At 50.6% G+C, this 19,981-nt stretch overlaps 2 protein-coding genes and 1 pseudogene across 4 annotated transcripts; 1 reads left to right on the top strand and 2 right to left on the bottom strand.

The window, feature by feature from the left end:
- The window catches only part of LOC149343195 (uncharacterized), a 41,422-nt pseudogene extending 32,904 nt beyond the window's left edge, over nt 1-8,518 (top strand).
- Nucleotides 7,881-14,749, bottom strand: LOC149343194 (uncharacterized). Of its 2 annotated transcripts, none has more exons than XM_089542322.1 (4): nt 14,610-14,749; nt 14,148-14,260; nt 11,335-11,486; nt 7,881-9,218 (listed from the first exon to the last, which is right to left on the bottom strand). In XM_089542322.1, exons 2-4 carry the CDS (start codon nt 14,154-14,156, stop codon nt 8,702-8,704), a joined length of 678 nt encoding a protein of 225 aa, XP_089398448.1. In that variant the 5' UTR covers nt 14,157-14,260; nt 14,610-14,749; the 3' UTR covers nt 7,881-8,701. The 2 variants fall into 2 exon arrangements, with proteins under 2 accessions (XP_089398448.1, XP_089398449.1); XM_089542323.1 differs by lacking the exon at nt 14,610-14,749 and adding an exon at nt 14,375-14,485.
- A 2,249-nt stretch (nt 14,750-16,998) lies between these two features.
- On the bottom strand, nt 16,999-19,757 carry LOC149343193 (uncharacterized). Of its 2 annotated transcripts, XM_089542320.1 has the most exons (3): nt 19,120-19,418; nt 18,927-19,013; nt 16,999-18,132 (listed from the first exon to the last, which is right to left on the bottom strand). In XM_089542320.1, exons 1-3 carry the CDS (start codon nt 19,278-19,280, stop codon nt 17,796-17,798), a joined length of 585 nt encoding a protein of 194 aa, XP_089398446.1. In that variant the 5' UTR covers nt 19,281-19,418; the 3' UTR covers nt 16,999-17,795. The 2 variants fall into 2 exon arrangements, with proteins under 2 accessions (XP_089398446.1, XP_089398447.1); XM_089542321.1 differs by lacking the exons at nt 16,999-18,132; nt 18,927-19,013 and adding an exon at nt 19,646-19,757 and having other exon boundaries at nt 19,116-19,528.
- Nucleotides 19,758-19,981: the final 224 nt, after the last annotated feature.

Genomic DNA, 19,981 nt, shown 5'->3' with positions numbered 1-19,981 from the left:
CCTGGCGCAACCAATCAAAACAGCCAGCCAGAGCACGTCGCGGAAGTTTGCACTCCGCGGTTGCCTGCTCTCTGTAAGTCGTTCTTGGTGAGACTGGCAGCGTCGTTTCCATACCAGAGCCCCTGGTGGTGTATTTTTATTTTACTTGCTTTGCAGGGCTTTTAACTAAGACAAACAAGTTGTTTTTGTTGATCTAATAGAAAAAGCAGACAGGTGACAAAATGTGTCTCTATTTATTCACACAATTTGCAGTATATTTACTGTTTGTTCAATCATCAAGCTCGCGCCAAATGATGTCATATCCGCTGCTGAAACCCACCAATGTGTGGGGACACCATCAGAGCCATGAATTTGTTTTTGGGGGGACAATAAAATATTAGAAAACAGAATATACGCGGTATTACTCGTTAATAGCACAATTGTAACTCACTGTATGCGATCAACAGGCAAACAGTCAACTAAGATTGTGTTTCTGGGCCCCTTTAAGCGTCCCTTCCATTTTTTAAGGCGTAAAGCCTTTAATGCCTCATACTGTCGTGGCCAAGGAAGGTTATCAAATGTGTCCGCGTTTCGGCGTCACTACTTAAGAAAAAACTCTGTCGTGGCTGGGAATCGAACCAGGGCAATTTGGCATTTGAAGAGGACACGCCCCCACTCCGCGACGAAGGCGCAGGGTTTGGGCATGAATAAAGGCGCATCTAGTGAATGCATGGGTTTCATAAATAAAATAACAGAAAGAAAAAATAATAATAAGAAAAGAAAAAAGTAAGACAATAAACAAAAATTAAATAATCAAATTAAATATATCAAAAGTAAAAATAAATAAAAAAACAAACAGTGCGCCAGGAAACGCTTTCGCCTTGCAGCACTTTAGAAAGCCAAAGTGCCCCCTGAATTTTTTTTAGTATTTATAACTAGATTGAAGTTCGACACTTGGTGTCCTTAAAGGGCAACTGCAGCACTTTTTTTAGAATTTCGAGATATTCAAGGATTCAAATATATATAGGCGCTAGGTAAAGCATGCCAAGTGTTCTTGCACTAGCATTTAAAATAGTGACGTAATTGGCGATTGAATTTCGCGCTTCTCCTCAAGGCATTGCAAGAGCGCAGGGAAATTCAGCATGACGTCACGGAAGATATGATTTCAAATTACCGCTGTCGTCAGCCCCACCCTGCCCTGACTCGTTAGACGCTTCCAGACAACTCTCGGCAGGGTTTGCCTTCGGTGGCGTTAGTTTTTGCTTCAAAGCAGGCGTTTGTGCTTTGGAAATGTACCGATAGCTTCGATGACGTCATCATGCCCCCCCCCCCCCCCCCACTTGGCGTTGTGCGCTGCGGAGAAGCTTGAAGGACGTCCGGATTTTAATCGGCGATTACTTCACTATTTCAAGTGCTAGCCCAAAAAGACTTCGCATGCTTTACCTCCAAGGACTCTCTTAAGCTCGTTGAATTCTAAAACCTATGCAGTTTCCCTTTAAGATTCTATTATCATCATCATCAGCCGCAGCAGCAGCAGCCTGACTACACCCACTGCAGGGCAAAGGCCTCTCCCATGTCTCTGCAATTAACCCTGTCCTTTGTCAGTTGCCGCCACTGTATCCCCCCCGCAAACTTCTTAATCTCATCCGCCCACCTAACTTTCTGCCGTCCCCTGCTACGTTTGCTTTCTCTTGGAATCCAAAAATGCAACCAAGAAATCAACAGCACGGAAGTGGCTGTCCGCCAAACAAGCAGTTGTCTACCGACAGAATGAACTTGTTCTTCGATATCAAGTTGCAAGGTAGAAAATTTTTAATCTGCTTCCGCAGTGCATCTACTTTCCTTTTCGTTAGTACCCGTTGATATGGCGAACGAACCTCAATGGTAGTAATTCGAACTAATAAGGCACGGTGTACTCACGGTCTTGGCGTCGTTCCATGGCGAGAGGCAACATTATTAGATTTTGCCAGTGAGTGTGGGTTGTCCTAGGAACCTTTGAAAGCGACAGCGTTGGAGTGTAAGTTCGGAGAAAAAGCAGCGCGCGCTGTCACACTAATTCAGCATTGGTCGAGTGGGTTGTGACGTCGCACGTTGCGGTGTCAAGTTAAAATGATTAAAACTCGAGTTAAATTGTGACGATGAGGTCTTAGCATGAATGAAACGTCATTATGACATGCAAGCATGTAAAATAAATTAATTACGCTGAAAAAGCTAAATAATTATGAATCAAACCGGTGACCCTGGGTTGCGAGTCATATACGCTACCCCTGGGTCCTTCAGGCACGTTTGTTCGTATGCACGCTGCCGCGTACGAGTAACTGCCCGAGGTGTGGCAGACCAAGAGCCTAACCCTTCCTGCACTCCCCAATGCATATTAAGCGGGGACGCACACATGACGGGCACGGGGCGTTGCATGGCCAGGGGGCGAAGACTCATATACACCCCTGCACAACCCCACATCTCTCGCAAGGACGAACCATCCAGAGACACTGTTCGCAAGGACACCACCGCCACCCGCTCCACCTCGCGTCCCAGAGGAGAACGTCCAAAGGACCCCCAAAAGCTGTCATGGGCCGAGCGAGCAGCTGGAGCCATCTCCAAACAGACCGCGCCACTCACAGGAGGACCCACGCGGCAAGGAGATCAGGGCCCTGCGGGAAGAGGCGATCGCCTATCCTCCCTCATACAAACCCCACAACAACCCTCACCACCAACCCCACCTTCACAACTCGAAGCTCCTACTCACACCCAAGCACCCTCACCCACGCAACCGCCCCCCCCCCCCCCAAAAAAAAAAAAGAAACGTGCCACAGAACCCCAACCCGTCACACATGAAGACCTTGAAAACAGTGAGGCAAAATTTGACGCAAAACTGAAGGCTTTAGAAGCCCGGATAGATGCCAAAATCGACTCTCTTCACGCAACTGGAGGAAAAAATCGACACCATGTTCTCACGCCTGATTCATACATTCGACATGAAACTGGCCCACCTAGACACCCGTATCCAAGAGAAGGAAGGAAGGAAAGAGACTTTAATGGATAATGGAGAGGTCTGCCTGGTTATAGGCCTGGCATGCTACTCCAGAGAGCACATGCAAACCGCTATCATGAACCACACCAACCTCCAAACACCGCCCCCCCCCCCCCCCCCTTCGACTCTTCCCATACTGGACCACCAAACGCTCCACTATTGCGGGGCAACAACCTGATTTACCCATTATCCAGTGGAATTATCGCGGCTTCTGGGGCAAGCGCGCGCCTTTTCAAATCATCGTTCCAATCCTCACTCCCCGCCCCAAATCATCCTCGTTTGCAGGATACGGCCAGTAAGGCCTCCCTTCCTAGTTTCACGTCCTACCACTCAGACGCCACAGACAAACCCAGGGTGTCCACACTTGTACACCGTTCGATCACCCACCAATCACACACCATAACTTCAGAGACACCCTGCGTAATCACGGAAATCATACACCACACACACACTGCCCTCCATCTTTATGGCAAATATATATCACCCCCCATCTCACTCGATGTCTTCCCTGGAGACACTACTGCGGGGCCTCCACCGACTCGTAGGCAAGCACCCTCTCCTCATTGGAGAGGACTTCAACTGCCAGCGCACCGACTGGGTTACCGTTACAGTACAGGCCGTGGCCAGCGTCTCTGGTCCCTAGTACAGGAACTTCGCCTGACTACTCACAACAATTTCCACACACCCACGCGGATCGGAAACAGCGTCAGCATGGACACCAGTCCGGCCCTGACGCTCAGCCTCTCCCTCCGTGGAATCACTTGGACAAGAACACAACACACACTGGGAAGCGATCACTACATCACTAATATCTCGCTCCCCTTCAAACAACCAAGCCCTACGTACCTCACTCACAAGCTGGTGAACTGGTACGCCATCCGCGCATCGCTGAAAGACCTCCCAAACACACCTATTACGGACATCGCCGAATGGGTACAATCACTTACGACCTATGTCCATCACAACACCCAACACATCGCATCAACACAAGACATCCCCACCCTAGACTCTCGCCTTGCCCACCTCTTGGAGGCCTAACACAGCCTCCTCGAGCGCTGGAAACGAAACAAGCTCAACAGAAAGCTTAAACAATGGCTGGCCGCGCTGCAAACGCAGGTACAACACGCGGAGTAGCTCTGCCGCTCTAACTGGGGGCAAGTTTGCGACGGACTGGCCGGCAAACTGTCCAATAAGCGAGCTTGGCAACTCCTCAGACATCTTATAGATCCCACACAGTCCAAATCCTCTACACAACACCACGTCACACGCCTCTTACACGCACACACCAGCAACTCGGACGCACTCCTAGACACCCTTCAACGGACATACACCTCACCCGGCACACCTGACCCTATGCCCCCTTACACAGGTCAGCCTAACCCGGAACAGGACGCCGATATGTCTGAGGCGGAAGTCAGAGCGGCCCTTATGACTCTCCGCACGAATTCAGCGCCGGGTCTTGACAAAATTTCCAATTCTATGCTCCACAACCTGGATGACCAATCAGTCACCCAGATTACAGATTACTTCAACAAATGCTGGGAGGAGGGCACCCTCCCCCAGTCCTGGCGACACGCCAAGGTAATATTCATATCGAAACAGAACAAGCCCCTTACATTACAAAACCTACGCCCAATCTCGCTCACTTCGTGTCTCGAAAAACTTTTCGAGCACGTCGCGCTAGCGAGGTTGACACATCACACGGCGGACAACGACCTTTACCCGCACAGCATGGTGGGCTTCCACCCCCATCTCTCCGCTCAGGACGCCATGCTGCAGCTCACTCACGACATCTTCGATCCGAATATTCCGGCCCACACAAAGGCAGTCCTGGCTTTGGATCTCTCCAAAGCCTTTGATCGCGTCGAACATCGCGCGATTATGACTGCCCTCTCCCCCCTGAATTTAGGTGCATGGATGTACACCTACATTAAGGCTTTTCTCACGGACCGCACGGCTGAGGTTCATTATGGCCCCCAGGAGCGTCGGCACCCCACAGGGGTCCGTCCTCTCTCCTTTCCTATTCAACGCCACCCTCATCCCCCTCGCTCGAAAACTATTACCATACCTGATCTCAAACACACCCTCTATGCGGACGACATCACACTCTGGACCACCTACGGTAGTGATGGCGACATAGAGGGCACCTTACAAAACGCCACCACACTCACACAAGACCACGCCCAGAGCATCGGACTTTCGTGCTCTCCAGAGAAATCTGAGCTCCTTATTCTCCGCCCAACAACCCGCGTATACCCCACCGCATCCATTGTCATTGAACTGAATGGCTCTCCTATCCCGGAGGTGGATACTCTCCGGGTTCTGGGACTCCACATCCAGAACAATGGCAAAATCACCGTAACCTTCAAGAAGCTCAAGCAGGTGACAGGCGCGATATCGCACCTCATCCGCAGAGTATCGGGCCACCACAGAGGCATGAAGAAGGAAGACCTATGTCGTCTCATTCATGCCTTCGTCCTCAGCTGTTTCTTATACACAATTCCCTATCTCCGACTCACCAGACAGGAAACGGCCGCCTTGGATGTCATGTTACGCACTGCGTTCAAGACGGCCCTGCACCTGCCAGTTAGCACTTCCACAGAACGCCTTGTACACTTGGGCCTCCATAACACAGTTGGGGAGCTTGTGGAAGCCCATCGCCAAGCGCAATACTTGCGACTCACCGGAACATCCGCTGGTCGCCATATCCTGGAGTCTCTAGACATTCGTATCCCAGCGAATGACCCTACCCTCCTCCCCATCCCTCGGCCCCTCCACCGAGAACTTCACATCAAACCTCCCCCTCGCAACATGCACCCCCAGCATCATGAGTCGCGCCGCCGAGCCCGAGCAAAGGCGTTCCACAAATAATACGGCTCCGAATCGGATGCCGTATGGGTGGACGCCGCATGCACGGGTGAAGAAGCGGCGGCGGTGGCCGTCGCCAACTCCTGCCTATAGCCTCTTGCTACTGTCCCCCTCCCCTCGGTCACCTCCTCGGAGGCAGCCGAGGAAGCAGCCATCGCCTACGCGCTTGCACACACGGAAGCACGCTACATAATATCGGACTCCAAAACCGCGATACTAAATTTCGCGCGCGGGCGAGTTCCCGGGAATCCCGGTAACGAGGCCGCCAATGCGTTAGCCCGACGTTCTTTAAACCGGACGCCGTCGGCCTCTGATCTGGGATTCACGCGGGATCGCATGCACTCCTTCAGCAATCTGACGCAGGCCTTTCGGGCCGCGCGCCTGCTCTACCCCCCACCCCACCCCTTCTTAGACAACTACCACCAGACGCTCTGGCGACGCCTCCAGACGCGCACCCTCCCGTCCCCCTATCTACAATCACGATATCACTCCACTAGCCCTTCCTGTACCCTCTGCCAGCATCCCTCCGCTGCCCTTTCCCACATCCTCTTCCTCTGCCCGGCGGACCCTCCCCCGCGGGGCCTGGATCACCTCACCACTTGGGAGGCATGGGAGACCCTGCTGCGCTCTGCGGACCCGGCCAAACAGGCCATCACAACCAGCCAGGCTACCGACGTCATGGTCCGCGGGAACATGAACGTTTGAGTGCAGTGGGGCCGTGCGGGGGCCCAGGGGTCTGCGAGCCCCAAACTCCTCTGCATAAAATAGTTTCTATGACGATGATGATTCGTTCGATTTCTTCAAAGGGAGACTTTGCGTGTCTTGTGGTGTATCACATGGCCTAGTGTGCCTACTTATGTATGCTAATGAGCGCGTGTAATTAGGAAGAGGTACTACGAAAGGTTTAGGTTTATGGGGTTTAACGTCCCCAAGCGACCCAGGTCATAAAAGACACCGTAGTGAAGGGCTCCGCAAATTTCGACCACCTGGGGTTCTTTAACGTGCACTGACATCGCACAGTACACGGGCCTCTAGAATTTCTCCTCCAAAGAAATTCCAGCCGCCGCGGCCGGGATCGAACCCGCGTCTTTTGGGTCAGCAGCCGAGCACCATAGCCACTGAGCCACCGCGGCGGAGAAAGTAGCAAATAACCATTAACGCTGTCACGGCATGCCCTTAAGTGTTCCCCTAATTTTTCCCAACTATTTCACCCCACAAGAACCGAGCACCCCGCTAGGGAAAACCTTGTAGCTATTAGAAAACCGATGGTACAGGGTGGCTTTTGCGATCGAGCCCAGCACCCCCCCCCCCCCCCCCTCCCCCCGAGTGCGAGGCGGGTGCTCTGGTCACTAGGGTATACAGCTTCGGCACTCCAGTGACAAAGGTATCCTCCGGGTTCTTCGAATGGGCACAAGCCGTGGCTCGGCCTGGTGCTGCGCTTCCCCGTCTTGGGAAAGTAGCCTGCGCTTTCACATCCTACTATTGTGAGCGACCTTCGCTCGTGCTTCGTGCCTCGTGGATGTTTCAGTTGGCGGACTGTCTGCTCCTCGATGATGAAATAACTTTATTGGCACCCGTCAAGGAACCAGAGGGCGAAAAAGACGAGTCTTGACCGCCGTCATCTTCCTCCCCTTTCAGCAGGCTGGGATCCCTTGGGATTCAGCGGTGTCCAGTATTAAACCGCCGGTTGTCCACGACAGTCGCAGGAAACTCGTGCAAAAAAAAAGAAATCGCATTACTGCTCGAGCGTTCGGCTGGTAGAGCGGAACTCATCAGCGAAAAACCGCGTTCCACGCTACCATTTTGAGAATATAGAAAGCTCCTTCACATGTACGGAGCACGTTGGCCGCAGCCCACATCATGAAAGCATGTGAAGCACGCGCTCACAGCCTACTACATTCCACCAAACCCAGGTAAAAATATACGCGCAGAGAGACGTTATCAGGCAGCATCACAGCGGCCTAGGGAACCTCGCAGCTTGTGTGGCGGCGGTGGCAATTAAGCGAACTAAAAAACAAGTAAAAAATGTTCATGAATAGGAAGCTATCCGTTGTGTTCAAGCTGCTGGGAAAGTAAGCCCAAGCGGCCGGCACGTGTCAGATGGTGCGCAAGGAGTTCATACGTTTTAATACCGCCCTTCACTTCGGCGCATACATTGAGAGAGTGTTCAGTGTGCACTGACCTCCACACGAGAAAACGTGAGAGAAAGAATCAACTTCGAAAAACGACTTCTCTTTAAAATCAACAACATGTAACAAAGCATCAAGCACTCAACTGCACTGGGTCATTGCATGTAGTCTGAGTATATTTATGCTGTGGCAATAAAAGTTAGAAGACGAAATAACGCAGTAGTAATTGATTACTTTTTGTAATTGTCCAGTTACTTTTCTAGGGCTGGAAATGACTACTATAATCAGTTACATTTCAGAAAGAGTAGTTGCAGTTGTAATCGGTTACTTATTTTCTGTAGCGTGTGCAAGACTGATCACAACGAACGATCACCTCCACATTCTTTTTTTTTCATTCAATTATCCATTTCAGAAGATGCATACATGCACAGTTAATTTCTCTCTCCTACACGGATGAGCTCGGTGTTGTTACTGAACTAGGCCTCACAAGCACGAGCTGGGCGACACATGAAATGAACTGCAGGATTGTGGGTCAACGAACAAACAAAAAAGTGTCTTTTTCTTTTTAGCGTCACGAACATGACTTCGTCTGTCTCAGTCCAGGCTCCTCTTCCTATTGCCGTCCAACCAATGCGTACACAAACGCGTAACGTGCTCTTGGACACCTGCTTAGAGCAGGGACCTGCACTGGATGCTACGCCGCAGCGACCCTCATGCCATCGGTCCTCTTGTCCTTAGCCCCGTTGGACCCGCGAGCGTCGGCGTCGCCCTCTAGGAGGACGCCATCTCGGCCACTCCTCCCGAGACCCGTGACGCGCGGCTGCTGCTGCCCCGAGCGGCGAGCCCTGCGTCGCACACCAGCAGCGGCCACTCCGGCGTCTCGGCTGCCGGAAGAAGAGTCCTCCTCCCTCTCACCCCCGGTGGTGGCTGCCTGCTTTCGCTTGTACAGCTCGTTGCTGGTGGTGACCGTGGTGGTGGTGTTGGTCACCGTCGTCTTCGTGGTTCCGTTGTAGGTGACCGTGACGGTCTGCAAGGAGGACAGGTGGGCGAGCATCCGGCCCTGCTCGTCCACGTAGAACCACTCGTTCTTGTCGGGGACGGCGAGCCTCTGCTTGGCTGCCCGCCGCTGCAGGATTTGCAGCCGGCGCCTCCTCCGCCAGGCTTGTTCTTTCGCCTTGGCCTCGGCCGCCGCAGCTTCTTGCCTGAGCGCCCTGGAAGAATAAAGTGAGGGGAAGAAAGGGCTTGTCGAAGCTCCAGGAGTTGGCCTGGGGGGAACGATCGCTCAACCGCCCACTTCCAGTAAGATTTGCCGCTGGTAGCAGCTGGGTGGTTGCCACATATCATTGGGTGAATTATAGCTTCTAGGCGCACGTAAAGATGCTTTAGACAATGCATGCATATGGTGTCTTTCGAAGTTGTTTGTTGCTGATAACGGTTCCACAGCAACACCCTACTGCGTTTGCCATCGTCCACTAATACAGATGTGGGCGGACCAAGCGGTGCTGAAGCTTTTGCTGATAAACCAAACACAACCGGCTGATAAACCTGATAAACCAACACACTGATAAACAAACATAAACAAACACTTTAGCTGGTTTGGTGAGTTTGTAACCATCCATTTATATAATAAAGCGCTATGGTTTTTCATGTGGTTGAAATTTTTTGCATAATTTCCTGTCTTGTTCTGATATTACAAGGGCATAAGAGTATAAGAATTGTGTACCGTGGCGAAAAAAGTTCGCTGAGAGTCAGAGCTCATAGTGCGCCTTATATTTTTTCTTTGACGGTGTAGTTTTCTTTTTGTGTGGTGTTTTCATTACCAGGAATTCAGAACTGCGCCTACCGGTGCCGCCAAGCCTCTAAATGGGAGGCCACAGATATTTTTCAATAACTAATCGCACAGACATCAGCCTGGATTTTCTCCGATATGATTTAGGTTGTTTTGTTGACCTTCCAGAGCATCTGAAGGCAGCGACGCCCCGGTGTCGGATCGGGATTTTGTTGCGCCCTTCGAAGTTTTAGCAATGGCAGTCTATTGAAACGGTCAAAATTTGAAGGCGTTTTGAAGACGAAAACTTGATTTATCAAGAATGACTGCTACGGATAGCTTTTTGCCTGCGGAAACAAATTTTCTAGAAGTCTACTTCGGTCCGCCTCAGCAATTCGGCGTGGCCCGAAGTTACATGCCTGAAGAGCCGACACCCACAGAATACCAAATTAGGCCGCCGCGGTGGCTCAGTGGCTATGGTGCTCGGCTGCTGGCCCGAAAGACGCGGGTTCGATCCCGGCCGCGGCGGTTGAATTTCTTTGGAGGAGAAATTCGAGGCCCGTGTACTGTGCGATGTCAGTGCACGTTAAAGAACCCCAGGTGGTCGAAATTTCCGGAGCCCTCCACTACGGCGTCTCTCATAGCCTCAGTCGCTTTGGGACGTTAAACCCCATAAACCAACCAACCAACCAGAATACCAAATTGGTAAGTTGGTTTTTGTAGAAAGGAAATGACGCAGTATCTCACATATCTCGGCGGACAGCTGCACCGCGCCGTAAGGGAAGGGAGGAAGGTGGAAGTGAAAGAAGAAAGAGAAAAAGAGGTGCCGTAGTGGACGTCTCCGGAATAATTTCGACCGCCTGGGGATCTTTAACGTGCACTGACATCGCACAGCACACGGGCGCCTCATGCGTTTCGCCTCCATCGAAACGCGGCCGCCGCGGTCGGGTTCGAACCCGGGTAGACGGGCGCCTACCACTGAGCCACCGCGGTGGGTATAGAATACCACCCCTGCCCGCCGTGGTCGCTCAGTGGTTAAGGCGCTCGTCTACCGAGCCGGAGTACCCGGGTTCGAACCCGACCGCGGCGGCTGCGTTTTGATGGAGGCGGAATGCAAAAAGGCGCCCGTGTGCTGTGCGATGTCAGTGCACGTTCAAGATCCCCGGCTGGCCGATATTACTGCGGAGACATCCACTTCGTAACCTCTCTTCTTTCACTCCCTCTTTTACCCCTTCCCTTACGGCGCGGTTCGGGTGTCCATCGAGATATGCGATACAGTAACTGCATCATTTCCTTTCCTCAAAACCAATTTTCATTTCTTTTTTAAGATGCTTCTTTCGCTCGCTAGGCTGCGTGTGACGGCGTCGTGATTGGCATGGAAACCTCCAGCGCCACCAGCAAGCCGCGTTGCTACTGGGTCGTGCTTACCATGGCCTCCGAGGTCACCCGCAAGCGCTCGTTTCTCTAATACGAGCGTTCCTCGGATGATCTCGGAGGCGATGTGCTTACTACGCGACCAAGGTTGTGTAGTTTCGGGCTAATGAAAGCGCACGACTTACTCAGCTTCCTCCTCCCTCGACGACGACTCTTTCTTCCGGGTGTACACAGACACAGTGATGACCACGCACAACAAACACGCGGTGACGGCACATGCCAGCAGAAGCCTCCGGACGCTGTCCTCGGAAGCACTGTCTCGTCCGCTGACGTTGTCCTGTCGAATAAAAGACGCTGCAAACCTGCCGTTCCCAGTTCTCACCGCTCCTCTCACATAAGTTAATGTAACTGCGCCTTACATTACCGTGCACTCCACTGCCTCAGTTTCTTTACACCAACGACTTAAATTCACCGCAACCAGGTGTAGAATAAACATTAACAGGCAAATCTCAGAGGCGGAACATGTCCCGCATGTTTGAGGAAAAAAGCTCGATCTAGTAATTTGGCGCACACTCTTGAGCACGAACTCTTACTCATTCTATCCACCTACTTCCGTTCTCGACTCATGGAGCCCGTGCGTCCCTCTCTACGTTAACGAAACCAACTAGCCCAGCTGCCTGTTTTAATGTTGCTTACCCTCTTTCAACAATACTTGACGGCTTGAAACTTGATGTGGTTACTTCACGCTCACTTCTTTCAGGTTGTATGGTTTTCAAAACTCGTTTGGAAATACGGCCGTTTAACTGAGCTGTTTAGACAGCGCGACCACTTCCGGACATCCTTCGTTGTTGTGTCCTGCATTCTTGTAGTGAAGAGAAGATCGTAACCCAGTGTCCCCTAGTAAATAATGCCCTCAAATGAGCCTGGGGTGTACGGCGAAAGGCGGCCGCCGCTGGCGGCATTGCCAGCGGCAACGCAGCGAGCAGCTTGCACCACAGTGACAACTGCGGCGTGAACAAGCGAAAGGGTGTGTCAGGCCGCTCTCGCTTCGAACTTTACCTGAGTGCAGTGAAACGACAACTTCACACCCGTCACGGAAAAACGCGGAGAGCCTGGGTGTTCTCTGGGTAACTTTATAAAAGCCGTCGGTGTAGTAGCAGTCGGCACCGTGTGTCGGAAATAATCGGGGGCAGAGTAAAAATTTCCGCAGAATGTTCCGGACAGTGTAATACGATTCAGCGTTTCGTGCATCATAAAGTGACTAGTTAAGTTAAAGCCTAGCTCGCGGCTGGGACTCGAACCAGCGGCCTATCATCGAGGGAACCGGCGACCTATAAACGGGGGTTCGTAAGAAAAGACCGCATCATGCGTGGTTCGGGTGTCCACCAAAACAAGTGAGAATGTTTCTTTCCAGAAAAAAGGAATTTTCGATTTGGCCAACGGGCCAGGCGTCGCGCCGAACGGCGTAGCATCCTGTGAACTCCCCGGCAGCGCTGCATGTCGCTTTTGCGTTCCACTCTTAAAGGCGAAGCTTAAGCGCCCTCCAAATTTTTTTAGAGCGCAGCTCTTAGGCGCCCGCTTCTGCGTTTCGCGGCGTCGCCGTCTCCGTTGTCCGTTGTAACCAGCAGTGGACACCTTAAGCCGCTAAACCAATGGAGCGGGAGCTTGGAAAGCAAAGGAAAGGTGCATAACTGCCCTCCTGGAACAGTGGACACCTCAATCGTGTTTTATATAGGCTACGAGGTGGTAGCGACAGATGTGTGTTGCATGCGTTGGCGTTGACAACGCTGTGCCGTTTTAAGGAAAGGAAGTTCTGGGACAGTGGACGCCTGAATCGCGCTTATAGGTACGTGGGGTGATGAGAGCGATGTAGGCTGCAGGCGTTGACAACGTTGTGCCAGAAAAGCGGTGCTGAAGCCCAGGTCTTGCTGAAGCCATAGGCCGTCGGCGTTCATTGTATTCATTGGAGCTGGCGTCGAGAATGTTTTACACTCCGATCATTTCAAGGAAAGGAAGTGCGCATAAGTGGCTTCCTGGATCAGTGGACGCCTGAATCGCAAAGCAATTATGATGAGAGATGTGGGCTGCATGCGTTAGCGCTGCCAACGGTGAGCGTACTCTGGCTATCAACCATGAACTGCCACCTGCCAGGGTTGCAGGGTGCGTTCTGACATTAATGTGCATATACAGACAAACCGGATTTTAAGGCGGAACCCTTTAATGCCTCATCGTTGTAAGCAGAAGTTGTCGACAGAATTGTCACGCTTTCTATCGTAAAGCTGAAGCAGCTGATGAGCTGCGCTCAAATTTCGCATTAGGAAGTAACGTAATCGTCGGCAATTTTTTTTTCTCGCAAAAACTACCAGAGTAACTGACTGATGCACTGCACTTCTTCCTATCGACTCCGGAACCAAGAGAAAGATATAAACTATATGGGCTCGACTGCACCGGATTATCGAACTTCCAACCGGGCCAGTCACTTCTGTAATTACATCACTTAACGGGTTACACGATCTTCATCAAGACGGTAGAGCGTAACTGAAATTTGATATGAGGACCAGCCATCCACGGCGGACCAGAGAATATAGCATTCTGCAAACGAGCACGCTATCGCAGTTCAATACCGACCAGAACACAGCTAAAGGCAGGCATCGAAGCATAGTAAGCGTGCACTGGCTAGAAAAACCGAAGCTTTCCAGTGCACCTCAAGTGCGCCTTACATAACAGGTATACATAAAAAGACTACCTATTTACGATTACAATTACGAAAAAAACAGCCTGCGATTCACGGGCGTCCATTACAGTTTTGCGATGTTTTATTGCTACGGTGGGCAGCGAGAACGAAAACATAGGCGTGCTTTCTTCAACGCAGTTGTAATGGCATCAGCGCCTATCTGCGTGTCCGCATGTAGTACTTGCGAGAGCGTGAGCGCGACAGTGGTATCCGCACTGATCATCTTAGCGTCCCCCAAAATAAATTTGCGCCACTACGACTTACCCGAGCCATTGTGAACGCTTGCTTTCTTCGTCGTCCTTTGCAGGCCACCGCATTCTTCCTCCCTCGGCATGATATCAATGTATGGAACCTCGTGCCCAGCACCGGCCACGTGCCTAAGAAGATGAGGCATGAGCTGTCCTGGTTGCGCCAGCAACAACAACAACAACAACCCTGGCCAAACCCCCGCCGTCGGTATGGCCATTTTAGCCTGAGGACATCATCATCACCATCATCCACGAGACGCAACGCTGCACCTTCATCTCGTCCGGACGCTATCCTCCGTTGCAGCGTCGACCGCCACGTCGCAGAAACTTGTGCGGTCGCGTCCCGTAGTACAGATCTCCACACCTTCTACGCTTTATCTTATTTTAGAGCGCAGCTCTTAAGACCCGTTCACACTTGTCCAAAAATTCGGCGAGCGAAGCGGATTCGCTCGCCGCAAAAACAAGGACCTGTTCTCACTTGTTCACGCGCGGGCACGGTGGCACCGTGCGCGCGGGCGAGGCGGATCTGTCGCGCCGCTGCTGTTTCTCGCTTTTCCACACCGCGTCGCTGCTAGCGGCGTACCATAAGCGCATGCATGCTTACGTACGTTAAACGCAGGCACATTCTCACTTTTAGTGCAGCGTATGCTAGCACAGACGCAAAAATAAACTCAGCGTGTAGTGGCGCCATCTGGCTGTCATGGCGGGAACCGCTCCTTCGCTAGACGGCTCGTTGCAGTCGAGTGAGTGAGACGCATGGCTCCGAAGCGGCACAGTGGGCTTCTTCGATTTACCGAGCTCTGATAGTCCTCGGGCAGTTCGCGGTTTCCTGTCAGGCAGGAAGCTACGTCATGATCACGTGCGAGCGGTGCTGGCTGGCAGCCCGCGGGCAGTCAGCGCAGAGGGAAGAGGGGAGCGATGCCGCTCGAGAAATTTGGCGCGCTTTTTGCAGCAGACCACATGTTGGAGTCTGATAGCTCCGACTCTGAGGAATCCGACGACGACGATTTTGGAGACACATTTGTAATGTGCCTTCTGCTTTCACAGTTGGAACGCAAGGACCGACACAGGGTGAAGCTGTATGTGGAAGAGGTTGTGCCGCGCTACTTGGACTTCGAGTTCAGGAAGCTTTTTCGACTATCACGATCAACCGCGGCGACTCTAGTGGACGAGTTCCAGCACTCCTCTTTCTACCCCGAAGGCCTAAGAGGGAGGCCAAAAATCGCAGCCGAGAAAACTGTCCTGATCGCTCTCACTTACATCGGGACCCAATGGGCGCTCTATCAGATCGCCGACAAATTTGATGTCAGCGAATCAACCGCCCACGTCGCCATAAACAGAGTCCTGGACTTTCTATGGTCTGTAAGTGGAAGGGAGATCCGCTGGCCGGATCGTGAAGAGCAGGCTCTCAACAAGCGGGCATTTCGTGCTCTGTACACTCGCCACGGAGAGCCTGTTGGCCTGCCAGACGTCATTGGTGCCATTGATGGGTGCCATGTCCGTATTTCGAGGCCGTCGGAATCGGAGGAGAGCTATTATAATCGCAAGAAATTTCACTCAATATTACTGCAAGGCGTGTGCGATGCGGACATGATGTTCACAGACGTGTTCATCGGATTCCCTGGGAGCGTTCATGACGCCCGAGTCCTACGGCACAGCTTCCTGTTCGAAGAGGCAGCTTCAAAATGCGAAGGTAAGTTCGCACTTTGTAATCTGAAAACTTAAGGGCGCTCTGTAGAGGCATTATGACAATAAATAGAAAAAAGAAAAAAAAAAGCGGGGGTTGGGGGGGGGGGGGGGGGTTGCCGCGCATAATTGAGCAGAGTGCGAAAAAGGGCTTTATGCTGTTTGTCACTTTCGTGTAACTCAGTTCCTGCTCTTCAAAATGAGTCTCAGGGGTGTTCTTTCTAATGCTGAGTTGATATTGTTTCGTGACCCCTCTCTCCGTCACAAGCTGTGTGTCAAAGTACAGATTCAAATAATATTAAAACATCAATACCTGCAAAACAAATCTCACTCTTTGGTCAGAGTGCCTACAAAGACCTTCCACAAGGCTCAAATTTTTTTTGAGGTGGCGGGGAGCAGGTGTGGAACAGGTGTCAGCGTTAGTTTGTGGCATCACAGTTGGAAGCTTCTGAACTAAGGGCACAGAAATGGAAAACATAAAAAATTGATCTGCACAGGAACATGTATGCTACATGGCTGAGAAACTTTGTAGATCATCAGGACTGAGACGAAAACCTGTAGTAATATAGTTTCCTTTATCAACACGAATCTACAAAGAAAAAAAACATACCTTTCTATTGATTCTCTATGAGTGAACATATGCAGTTGTGATGTATGACATATACAGTAGTGGAGAGTACTTTATAGTCATGGTAACCATTTGCTGCATTTCCAGGCGGCTACCTGCTAGGAGACGCAGCTTACCCGCTCTTGCCATGGCTTCTGCCTCCATATCGCCAGACAGGAGCTTGGAAACCATGGATGGCTGCTTTCAACAGTGCCCATACTAGGCAACGAGTCGTCATTGAAGGCACCTTTGGCCTCGTCAAAGCAAGATTTCAGCGCTTGAATTACATTGACGTGTGGGATGTATCCAAGGCTGCATATGTTGTCATGGCAGCATGTGTGCTCCACAATATGGCAAGGCGCCGTGCTGACACACTGGAGGATTTGCCAGATACCACTGACATAGAGGCCGACGATGAAACCACCCTTGAAACACATGAAGCACCTTCTTTTGCTGTTGCTTTACGGGACAGCATAGCACAAAATCTATGAAGTGGTGAAACCAAGAACCAGGGCTTGCCAATTTGTTGAGCAAAATCTGCATGAACTGTTCCAGGTGACATTTTCAGATATATTCTCAAGACTGAGCCAAAACTATTGTGTGATATTTTTATTGAAAATGTAAATAATACTGTTTGAAGTCACATTGCAATGTAACTTGATTGCAAACAAATCAATGTAAATAAAGTTTGCACTAACATCTGTTAACCGGAACAATAAATAAAAATACACAACATCTATTATTCAGGAACAAGTTATAGAATGCTTTTAACTGAACACAGAACCGTTTAAAAGATCAACATGGGAGATGTAATGTTAGAGTACAGTGAATAAAATTAGGCATTCAATAAAAGCTAGCAAGGTAACATGTACTTATGCCCCTGGAAAAACATGAAAAGTATGGAACTAAAAGTTAAATATTGCAATTCTTAACGTATGGGAAAAATAATTTAATTTATTGTTTCTACAATCTTCTGCGAGATCTTAGCACGGTGGCCAAACAATATAAATGACAGCAAATGCTGGAAACAATCCAAGGATGTTTCAGTAAAAAGGAAATTAGCAAAAAGCACGGACAGGAATGCAAAAAATACAAAATTGCTTACAAAGTTGCTTCATTATGAAAACTAAACACCAAACAAATGCACAGAAATCATGTGAAGATGTTGTGAATGAGATTACTGTAAGCAATATACATCTTTGCGGGCTAGCTGCTGACGAAGCAGCATGAGGTGAGCAGAGCAATCTTAGACACTTGTACAGAAAACGAAGAATGAGAATGAACACAGCGCTGTGTTCATTCGCATTCTTTGTCCTCTGTGTGTGTCTCAGATTGAGCTGTTCACCTCATGATGCTGTAAGTAATTATAAGCTACTCAACAGGCTCAACATTTGCTGTGGAGTGCCGACACTCGAATCTTGAAGCAAATTTTTCAAGAGCAGCAAGTCGCTCAACATGGGCCTGCCTGCGAGCAGCCATGCGGTCCTCATGCCTTTTTTGTCGGTTCAGCTCAGCTTCACGAAGGTGGCTTAAGAAGCCCTGCACCACAGCACGTGTTGAGTCCAGACGTGCCCTCTTTGCAGTGGTTGTTTCAGTGCGCAGTGGCTCTTGGAATGAGTTGTCAGGTACATCCCTGCCACCGGTGCATTGGTCTCCTACGGTTGGACTCTGCTGAACGCTCACGGTAGTGGGTTGCAGACATGATGGGCTGTAAATACACAGTGGCAATGAAAAAGGACCACTTGAGTAAAGCTGGCGTTAAATGAAAGATCTTGAACAAAACTGGCATTTCTCATGATCTACCTGTATAAATGTTTTACAGCTTCATTTAAAACCCTTAGTACTTCCTTAACACAGCACTGACAACAAATTTGGTTCGTGCTTTCTTCGTTTCCACATGATATGTTCGCTTACGAGATCCAAATCAATTTTTTTTCCCATGTTGTTTCGGTACGTTTTACCAGGCTGAGATGTAAACATTCTGGGTTGGTATAATAAAACGATTCCTTCCCAATTCAGTTCCATTTTTTAATTTCATGCCCTGAAGCGGCACCATGCGATAATCGTTGATTCTGCCTAGGTTATCACTCTGGCTCTTGAGGCTAGGCTGGCGTTACCATTATACTGAATTAAAACAGATCACATCAGTTTTTCTATGCCTGACGTAGGCTATACTTAAGGTTTATGTCAAAGCCAGGTGAAACCAAACGAGCACGAGAAAATATTCAAGTCGCAAACGAGTGCCGCTATGTGACCTAAGTTCTCGAATTAATTCATGCGCATTACAAAGAAAACACGCAAGCAAAATCTGCCAAAAAACACTGCCAGAAATTATCACTGCGAAAAGAAAAAATTGCCGGCTTACGGAACATTCGGCAGAAAAAAAAACAAAAAAACAATCCCAGCATGGTTTCTCCGCAGTTTCTTTCTGCTGCTTCCACAAATATATAACTTTAAATAAAACCAGTGGCGCGGGAGTAAATTAAGAGGCCATAAACTTACTCAGTGTCTTGGGTCCGCGCAACCCCGGGCCCCAGCAAACACGGCGGGTTCACGGCGTGGCTCTTGTCCAGCAGCTCACTCAACTCCCTGGGCATAACAAATAATGAACCCACCGACATATGTTAGCATGCGTGTCAGTTTGTCAGGACTTTATATGTCAACTGGGATGAGAATCATAACAGTATACACTCACTCTTCAAACTCGCATGTCCGACGGTCATTGCCAGAGCGAGAGTTGTGCTCTCGCACTCGCTTGTATGCTCTTTCAAGCGTCCGCCACTTGTTTTCAACTTGGCTAGGTGCTAGGTTGCCTCCGAAAACGTCGTTCAACCTGGCCGCCAGCATCTCCCACATCTGTTTTCTCGTCTTTAGACGCCTTGCCGGGTTTTCTTTAAATTCTTTATAGAGCTGGATCAGGACCAAAGTCTTCTGTCTCGGCCAAAGTTCATCCGAGGCGCTGTCCGAGCCTACGGCGGCTGTTTCCTGGCCGTTGAAGTCGGCGCTGTCCGAGCCTACGGCGGCTGTTTCATGCCCGCGAAAGTCGGCGCTTTCTGCGCCTGTACCTGCAGAGTCGAGAAGGGCAATCCGCAGTCGAACGCCACCTGCAAAATGTGATATGCTTAGCTAGTAAATGCGACAAGAAGTATATGGCACTTGGTAATGCGGTATTGTACTTGGAACTATACTACTATGGCAGGCGCATGCAAAGTAGTACGTACCGTCGGTGACATACACCGGCAATCCTTCTTCTATGACGGGCATGCCGTCCGGGCCAAGCTCCGGGTGCGCGCGCGTCTCGACTCCGTCGAGCAAAATTGTTTCGGAGGCCATGTCGCGCAGCTGTCCGCGTCAAAAGAAGGGAGCGAAAGCGCGCGTAAATTGGCGCGGATGTGCCAAATGCGCATGCGCTTCGTCTGCTAGCTTCTCAGACAGCGTCGTCTGCTAGCTGCCGGCTCGTGTGGGTCCCAGCAGCTCCGGCAGTCCGCGGTGAGCCAGACGGGGAAAATCGAGTGCGCTTCCGGCAGGTTGCGGACTGGTGGGCGGAGCTTCGCGCC

The sequence above is a fragment of the Amblyomma mixtum genome, chromosome 5 (genome assembly GCF_055824585.1).
Source record: "Amblyomma mixtum isolate Tamu chromosome 5, ASM5582458v1, whole genome shotgun sequence".
NCBI classification, from domain to species: Eukaryota; Metazoa; Arthropoda; class Arachnida; order Ixodida; family Ixodidae; genus Amblyomma; species Amblyomma mixtum.
Note: the sequence above shows the minus strand (reverse complement) of the source record. Positions and strands in the feature narration are given on the sequence as shown.